Raw genomic sequence first — 9,701 nt, forward strand, 5'->3', positions numbered from 1 at the left:
TTTGTCCGGGGAGAAAAATCTCACCCTGGATCACATCGTTACCGATGATCGAAGGAGCCATCAAGCCTTACCGTGACGGCACAATGGAACTCTCAATGAAAGCACCAATGTCGGTGTCAAAACCGGCGGATCTCGGGTAGGGGGTCCCGAACTGTGCGTCTAAGGCTAATGGTAACAGGAGGCGAGGGACACAATGTTTACCCAGGTTCGGGCCCTCTCGATGGAGGTAATACCCTGCTTCCTGCTTGATTGATCTTGATGATATGAGTATTACAAGAGTTGATCTACCACGAGATCGTACAGGCTAAACCCTAGAAGCTAGCCTACGATTATGATTGTGATTGTTGTCCTACGGACTAAACCCTCCGGTTTATATAGACACCGAAGGGGGCTAGGGTTACACAGAGTCGGTTACAGAGAAGGAGATCTATATATCCGAATCGCCAAGCTTGCCTTCCACGCAAAGGAGAGTCCCACCCAGACACGGGACGAAGTCTTCAATCTTGTATCTTCATAGTCCAACAGTCCGGCCAAAGTATATAGTCCGGCTGTCCGAGGACCCCCTAATCCAGGACTCCCTTAGTTGCCACTGTTACGATTGCTACAAAACTGCTACTGTTACTTTTGCCACTGTTACCGTTACTTCCATACTACTTTGCTACTAAAAACTTTGCTGCAGATATTTCAGGTGTGGTTGAATTGACAACTCAGCTGCTAATACTTGAGAATATTCTTTGGCTCCCCTTGTGTCGAATCAATAAATTTGGGTTGAATACTCTATCCTCGAAAACGGTTACGATCCCCTATACTTGTGGGTTATCAAGACCTTTTTCTGACGCCGTTGCCGGGGAGCATAGCTCTATTCTTTGAGTCACTTGGGATTTATATCTGTTGATCACTATGAGCAATTTGAAAGATCAAAGAACCAAGATTTTTCCCTCAACTACGAGGGGAGGTAAGGTACTGCCATCTAGCTCTGCACCTGATTCTCCTTCTGTTTTAAGTAAACTTGCGACACCTACACCTGCTATTGATTCTGATATGTCGCATGTTATTGATGATGCCACTTCTGCTATGCATGATGCTTACGATGATACTACTTCTTTGCTTGATAATACTGTGCCACTAGGAGAATTTCTTGATGAACAACTTGCTAGGGTTAGAGAGAATGAAATTACAGAAACTGATGATATTATTGAAACTGAAGATTATGATTCTCCCCCTAGATATGAATTGCCTGTTGTACCTGAGGGTTATATTATGGATGAGGAAACTGCTACAGACTTTCTTGCTTGTAATGATAGAGATGATCTTAAGAAACTGTTAGCTAAAAGAAAAGTCTTTGAATGCTAGAATGCAATATGACCCTGTGTTTGCTACTTCACCTATCTTTGTTACTGATAAGGATTATGAATCCTCTGTCGATCCTGAGTTAATTACTTTGATTGAATCTGATCCTTTCTATGGTTATGAATCTGAAACTGTTGTGGCACATCTTACTAAATTGAATGATATAGCCACCCTATTTGCTCATGAGGAAAAAATTCGCTATTACTATATTCTTAAATTGTTTCCTTTCTCATTAAAGGGTGATTGCTACCTCTTGAGCTTGCGTTGTTTTCCCTTGAAGAGGAAAGGGTGATGCAGCAAAGTAGAGTAAGTATTTCCCTCGGCTTTTGAGAACCAAGGTATCAATCCAGTAGGAGACAACGCAACAAGCACCGAATACCTGCACAAACAAACACCAACTTGCACCCAACGCGATAAGGGGTTGTCAATCCCTCCACGGTTGTTTGCAAAGTGAGATCTGATATAGATGGATAAACGGTAAAGTAATATTTTTGGTATTTTGATACGTCTCCAACGTATCTATAATTTTTTATTATTCCATGCTATTATATTATCTGTTTTGGATGTTTAATGGGCTTTATTATGCACTTTTATATTATTTTTGGGACTAACCTATTAACCGAAAGCCCAGTGCAAATTGTTGTTTTTTTGCCTATTTCAGTGTTTCGTAGAAAAGGAATATCAAACGGAATCCAAATGGAATGAAACCCTCGCGAGGATCGTTTTTGGAACAAACACAATCCAGGAGACTTGGAGTGGACGTCAAGGAAGCAACGAGGCGGCCACGAGGTAGGAGGGCGCGCCCCCCACCCTCGTGGGCCCCTCGTAGCTCCACCGACCTACTTCTTCGCCTATATATACTCATATACCCCGAAAACATCCAAGAGCACCACGAAACCCTATTTCCACCGCTGCAACCTTCTGTACCCGTGAGATCCCATCTTGGGGCCTTTTTCGGTGCTCTGCCGGAGGGGGAATCGATCACGGAGGGCTTCTACATCAACACCATAGCCTCTCCGATGATGTGTGAGTAGTTTACCACAGACCTTCGGGTCCATAGTTATTAGCTAGATGGCTTCTTCTCTCTCTTTGGATCTCAATACAAAGTTCTCCTTGATTCTCTTGGAAATCTATTCGATGTAATACTTTTTGCGGTGTGTTTGTCGAGATCCAGTGAATTGTGGGTTTATGATCAAGATTATCTATGAACAATATTTGATTCTTCTCTGAATTCTTATATGTATGATTTGATATCTTTGCAAGTCTCTTCGAATTATCAGTTTGGTTTGGCCTACTAGATTAATCTTTCTTGCAATAGGAGAAAAGCTTAGCTTTGGGTTCAATCTTGCGGTGTCCTTTCCCAGTGACAGCAGGGGCAGCAAGGCACGTATTGTATTGTTGCCATCGAGGATAAAAAGATGGGGTTTATATCATATTGCTTGAGTTTATCCCTCTACATCATGTCATCTTGCTTAATGCGTTACTCTGTTCTTATGAACTTAATACACTAGATGCACGCTGGATAGTGGCCGATGTGTGGAGTAATAGTAGTAGATGCAGAATTGTTTCGGTCTACTTGTCATGGACGTGATGCCTATATACATGATCATGCCTAGATATTCTCATAACTATACGCTTTTCTATCAATTGCTCGACAGTAATTTGTTCACCCACTGTAGAATTTGCTATCTTGAGAGAAGCCACTAGTGAAACCTATGGCCCCCGGGTCTATTTTTCATCATATTAATCTCCCGCCAACGTGCTATTTCTGTCGCCGTTTATTTCACAATCTTTACTTTTCATTCTATACAACAAAAATACCAAAAATATTTATCTTATTATATCTATCAGATCTCACTTTTGCAAGTGGCCGTGAAGGGATTGACAACCCCTTTATCGCGTTGGTTGCAAGGTTCTTAATTGTTTGTGCAGGTACGAGGGATTTGCGTGTAGTCTCCTACTGGATTGATACCTTGGTTCTCAAAAACTGAGGGAAATACTTACGCTACTTTGTTGCATCACCCTTTCCTCTTCAAGGAAAAACCAACGCATGCTCAAGAGGTAGCATATTTTTGGTTTATAGATTAGAAAGTAAAAGATTGCAAAGAAAGTAAATAGGAAACTAAAATTGTAGATCCGGCAACTCTATGATTAGGTCCGGCAAGGGGCCCTAGCCAGGAGCGTCGTGACCGTCCCGTCTCCGTCGGTGATAGGTCTTGTGGTGACCACGAGTGCGTCGGGCCGGTTTGTACCCCAGACCCGGTATGTGGCTCGGCTGGGGCTTCCGGCTTTTGATGTTAGGCTTAGGTGAGTGGTCTGGGTAGTGGCCCAGCTAGCACCCCTTCATCATTTTGATGTTAGGCTTAGATGAGTGGTCTAGGCAGTGGCCCAGCTAGCACGCCTTCATCATTTGGATAGGAGTAGCGGCAAATGTTGCCAAGATGGCGGATTCAGGCATATTGTTGTAATACTTTGTAAGGTCCTCGAGAATAATCAATTAAGTGGCCGCATGCATCTCCCAGATGCAGAGGCCGGGGGTCATCCTCCTTTTCTAAAAAAACGTGCACGCAGCATGCGGCGGCAGCTTCGAAGCAGATTGCGATGACAATCGTAAGATCGTGAGGGTTCCTCCCTTTAAGATCTGGTGGTTGACTTTGGCAGTGAGATGCAAACTATCGACGACGGCTTGACGCAGAGGGATGGTTGTGCAGAGGTGGCGACACATGTAGCTGTTGGGATCGCGAAAAAGTGATGGCGACAACATAATTGGCATAGATGGTGGTGCTACTCGAGTACCCGGCATCGAGCTCCGGGGTGAAAGCCACCCAGCAAGAGCGACCAAAAGAATTGGAGTTGTGTGAACAGCTAACAATGCAACACACACTACAACAGAAAGAAAAATACATGAAGAGCCCTGCTAGTAATGTCGAAGCCTACTACACATAGTCAGCAGAGAGAGGAGCAACGGAGAAGCCTCAGTGATCAGCCAATAGCCTGAGAAAGTTGTGAACAGTCTGAACCCAGGGACAAGGGAAGAACATCGCTCCCAACGCCGAAGAGGAACCCTTTCCTCTCGCCTAGGCTCGAAGGCTCCGCACTGTCGGATCGTTGGCGCTCACCCGAGAACTAGAGCAGATGCCAGCCGGATCCCCATCGCAGACAAGTTGCACTACCCTCGCCAAGCAGCTTACAAGCCCTATAAGGATAAGAAACTAAGACTAGCTAGTAGTCGATGAAGTCCTCCAAGTGAAATAGACCGAGTAGAGCAAACGGAGAGGTTCTTCGGACGGAGCAAACCGAGAGGTTCTTCGGACGGAGACAAAGCCCAACGATGATGACGTGCCCTCATCTACACCGAAAGGTGCACACGTTGGTCGAGCCGCTCCTCTCCAAATACAGTGGGGAGACCCCTGTCCCTCGCCTTGACGCGAAAGGCGCCGGACCGTCGAAAGATGGAAAGGCGCCAGACCTTGGTCGAGCCGCTCCTCTCCAAAGCAGTCATGTATTCCTTTTTTAGAACCAGTCATGCATTCATGATTCAGATTCCAGCACAGGCACACACAAAAATAGTTCTGAGTCTGAAGATTGGTCAGGTTGGTTACTTCATGGTAGTCAGCGTTACAAAAACAAACAAACAAATAAATGTAAGAATAAAAAACCTGAGAAAAGATTGGTCAGATCAGGTAAACTGGGTTGAGTCATGGCGGTGGCGTGGAGAAGGTGCAAACCAGTGATGTGGACCCACAATGCAATGGTGCCTGCACCGCTTCTGTCCGTGCACAACATTAGTACTCGTATAACAAGTCACCTGAGAAAAGCCCTCTGCAAAGATGTTTCTCCAGCACAATGTTACAACACCATATGTTCAAAATAAACTCCACTGAAAGAATTCCGACATGATGACATGGCCATAATTCATGCCAATAGTGTGACAAGTCATATATAGCAACAACAAGGATCAATCAGGTAGCATGAAACCATATCAACAAGAACACTGCACTGCAATAGAACATATACCAACAAGAAGGATCAATCAGGCAGCATGAAAGCATATGACAAAAGAAGACTAGTAACATAGACATCATAGCATGGATAAGCAACAAGTCAAACACATTAGTAAATTTAGCAGTTCAAGTCAAACACATCGATCACTGAAGGATCCCCTACTACTGACACTACATATACATTGGAATTCTTCCATTCATCCGTGGCATATGGACTTTACAGATGCACAAGAAGAAACCTCCACCACAACCAACAACAGAAAATGATTTCGCGTATTAAGCAACCACTGCTTGGTTTATCATTCCCTGCGCCCACGATGCAGCCTCCCTGACTTCTTCGTCCGAATCAAGGCACTCCCTAAAGAATTCAACATGGAAGAGGTGGTTCCTGAACAGATCTTTTGATATTGGGCCAAGTGTATCCGCGAGATCACCAAGGACTGCAACTGCAGCCTTTGTCACACTCTCATCCCTGAAAGCAGACATATGCATATACCGCTAAGAAACGGAACAGTCACTCATATAACTAAAAGAAATGGCAATGAAAATGATGTGCACCTGCTCCCATCCTTGTAGACAGCTTCAGTGAACTGCAATAGGTGGGTTGCATAAGGTACCATCAGCTGAGCTTTTGGACCTTTTATACCCTGTAATATGCCAGAGTAAGCCTCAAATATTCCCCGTCTGAGCTGATTACCATAGTGAACCATATCATCGTCACTTTGATCTAAAACAACAAGAAGCTCAGCAGCTCCTTGAAGCATTGGCATGGCATATGGCAGGTATTTCTCAAAATTCTCGCCGATAGCAAGAGCAATGTCTCCAAAGCATGAGAAAATGGGAGGTTTGACAGACCGGTTGAGCATTGGATTTGAAAGATCCTTGAGGAGAACAGTCATAATTCCATCACAGAATGGCAACACTTTATCTTCTAGTGTACGGCAAATGTCACCCACCACTCCAACAGAAATGGAGCATACTTGGTATTCTTCATGATTCTGCAAGCCTGCTTCAAGGTACTTGAAAAACTCCGGCATGTATTTTACAAAATCTGGACCGATAGCATCCGCAAGAACACCAATAGCAAGCATTGCTTCTTCATGTACAGTAGAACCGTGGCAAGCAAAGACACGGAGAAACAGAAACATCAACCGATCAGCATTCTGGGTGATAATGGATTCCGCATCTGAGTTGCTCAGTTTCGGGACGATAACCTGTAGTACACCGCACAGCAAAGCCTGCAGGTCACTCTGGTTCTCCTTGTCGCCTGGTGAAAATATTTCGAGATCAAATGTCAAGTTCAATCTTCTCATGACCTCCTGCAATAACTGGCCTATAATGCTTGAAGTTTCATCTATGTTGCTGACTCTCACAATCTCATTCAATGCTTCATAAGCAGATGAACGAAGCCTAAAATGGGTTGCGTCAGCACAGTCTGGAGCAGAAAGGAGAGTGGTAATGACACTAGGAAGATAAGGTGTAAGCACAGAAGAGATTGAATCTGCTGTATTTTCATAACCTTGGGCAAGAAAGTATATAGCTCCACAGACTTTCTCAGCCACATTTGGAGCATCCTTACTACTCTCGAGCAACACTGTCATGATACGCGTAAGGTTTCCACTTGTTACAATTGGATTCACACTGGTTGGAGAATGCAAAAATTCAAACACACGCCCAAGAGTCCATGCAGTGGTGTCTTTTACCTGGCTGTTGGGATCTTTCATTGCATTGAGCAAGAAATCAAGTCCAGCATGTACCAGTGGAGCAAGTTTCGGAAGAGAAGGACCGTCAAGGATAGAACCAAATGCAAAAGTAGCTGCCTCACGACAATGCCAATCTGGATTTGTGATGTTAGCCTCAACAAATGGCATGACAAGAGGGACAATCGCATCACCAACAGCTTTAGCGATTAGTCCAAGGCACGTCCCGCTACTCATGGAAATGTTCCAGACATTATCATCTTGCTCTTGATCTTCCTCTTGCTTCAACAGAGTTTCGAGCAGCATTGGAACAAGTGAAGGGAGTGCCTTTTCTATAAAGCGAAAATTTGCACTAGAGTCAGCATTGTCATATCCCTCATATTCTTCTTGGAGTTGAATCTCTTCATCACAAACTGTGCTCCAGAACTCAATAGCTTGAAGTGCAACTGATTCTTCATCTCCTTTGACAGCGTTAGACGTCAGGTTAAATACAGTTTGCATATAAGGTTCCAAGTGCATATAATATATGGATGCAATTGCAACAAGGCATTCAAAAGCTGCCTGTCTGATCTCCACTTCATTAGATACAGCAGTCTCACAAATTACCTTCATTATATAGTTCCTCTCCATATCATTTGCAAAGTTGCTATCAGCAAAATAAAGAGCGTTATATAGAGCTTTAACTGCTGCAAGACGCACTTCAACACTTAGCTCTGCCTGGTTCATTCCCTGGACCACAGCAGTCAGAACAGCATTGACTTGATCCTGCTCCAAGTGCTCAGGAGAAATCTCCTCACAGACATACCCCAATGCCTCTAGAGTTGCTTGCTTCAGTGGCGCAGATGCACCCTGCTGCGTCATGTTTCCCAATAACTTGGCAATGAGGTCTGGCCATTCACGACGGGGCATCTCAATGGACGCAACCTTTGCAATAACCTGTGATGAGGCCTGCCTTGCATCAGGCACCGAAGAACCTAGCGTTAGCAGCAACGATTCCTTGATCCTCGATTTGATCGACAGGTCCAGGCTGACCCATTGCTGACCAAGTAGCTCCTTCCTTGAACAATCCTTAGCATCCAACGTATTCTTAAGGATAATGCCAGCAAGTCTTCTAGACTCTGGCGGCCTTCCGTCATTCGAGAGCTCCACTGATAAGGACAGCAGGAACCTGGGAAGATTCTGCTCCTGAAACAGCTTAAGGCTGCTTTCTGCTACCGACCGAAGGTTACCGTCCGGAGATTGCGCAGCTAGGAGAATCTGAGTGATATCCATGGCTGTATCAACTGTCCTAACAAACATCAAACAAACAGATTTTAACATTCTCAGTAAAAAAAGGAATTACATACGAATTAAATTAAACTAAAATTGGCACCCATCAACACTCCCCGGTAGCAGCTGGTACTTTTAGGTTTTAGCACACACAAGCAGTGGCGGAGACAGGGGGGACCAGCAGGGCCCCTGGCCCCCCCTAAGATCACTGATTTGCTGCTAATTAGTAGATGAATAGTGTGTAATTTATACAAAAATACATATATTAGTATTGTTTGGCCCCTGTTATCAAAAGTTCGAGTCATTTGGCCCCCCTGATCCTTAATTCCTGGCTCCGCCACTGCACACAAGACATGTGAACCCCAGTTCCTCTGCCTCTTACTCCCTCCGTTCGGAATTACTTGTCTCAGAAATGGATGTATCTAGAACTAAAATACGTCTAGATACATCCATTTCTGCGACAAGTAATTCCGAACGGAGGGAGTATTATTTTGGAAGCTACATTATAGTAGTCCACAGCCTTTGCATTTTACCCAACTGACGAAATTTAGGTCGTCTGCTTCAGTCAAACAGTCCTTAAGGGCCAGTTTGACCCACTAGTCTCCAAGCGGGTGCATCCTGATTAAGCTATCTTCTCTTATCGAGCTACTTGAAAACATTATAACTGGTAGGTTTTGCTACACAACCAAAATTCCAAAATCTTTGACGTTTTCTGAAAAAATAAAATTCGATTTTCACAAGAATGCTCGATGTCTGACAGATTGAGCAAGCAATGGAGATGGAATGGAACTTAGAGAAGCGGCCATTCGGCGATAGGTGCCTTACCGTGTTGGTGTGTAGCGAGTCTCTTTGGGGGCTGTGGCGGGGGCTTCACCGCTCCCCGGCAGCTCGCGCGCTCGCTCTTCAGCGGCCGTGTGCCGCCTGTCCCGGTATCCCGCAGGTCGCCGCCGCCTTCCCGGCACCTTCCCTCGCCGGCGCCGATTACCGCCGGGCGGCCGGGGAGCTGCGGCTCCGCCGGGTCGGGTGGTGTAGCGGTTAGGGTTTGGGGATTTTGGGCGCGGGGTTTACTTTGGAGCTCGGTTGGTTCAACGATGCAGGAGGGGACGGGACTGGGAGAGGGTGGGGGAGGGGCGGTCGGCTGTGGTTTCGCCTGTGGGCCGTGGACAACAACTGGTCGTGAGATGGGCCAAACCATCCCGGCCCATCAAACCCGTCAGGCTAAAACGCACCATTTTTTTACAGTCCAAACCTCCTTTATTCATTCATTCACAAGAATAATTGCTTTTGTCTAAAAAAAAGAATAATTGCTTCAGTTTTTTTAAAGAATGAGATCTATTATAAAAGTTCAACGGAAGTACAAAACATCTCAAACATAATA

General features: G+C 45.0%; 1 protein-coding gene across 2 annotated transcripts; it reads right to left on the reverse strand.

The window, feature by feature from the left end:
• Positions 1-5,439: 5,439 nt before the first annotated feature.
• Positions 5,440-9,445, reverse strand: LOC109759630 (importin subunit beta-1). 2 transcript variants are annotated; one of them, XM_020318456.4, is made up of 3 exons: positions 9,149-9,445; positions 5,913-8,337; positions 5,440-5,826 (listed from the first exon to the last, which is right to left on the reverse strand). In XM_020318456.4, the coding sequence occupies exons 2-3, from the start codon at positions 8,324-8,326 to the stop codon at positions 5,631-5,633; spliced, it is 2,610 nt and encodes an 869-aa protein (XP_020174045.1). In that variant the 5' UTR covers positions 8,327-8,337; positions 9,149-9,445; the 3' UTR covers positions 5,440-5,630. The 2 variants fall into 2 exon arrangements, with proteins under 2 accessions (XP_020174045.1, XP_020174044.1); XM_020318455.4 differs by having other exon boundaries at positions 5,913-8,342; positions 9,149-9,434.
• Positions 9,446-9,701: the final 256 nt, after the last annotated feature.

This window comes from Aegilops tauschii, chromosome 1 (assembly GCF_002575655.3).
Source record: "Aegilops tauschii subsp. strangulata cultivar AL8/78 chromosome 1, Aet v6.0, whole genome shotgun sequence".
NCBI classification, from domain to species: Eukaryota; Viridiplantae; Streptophyta; class Magnoliopsida; order Poales; family Poaceae; genus Aegilops; species Aegilops tauschii.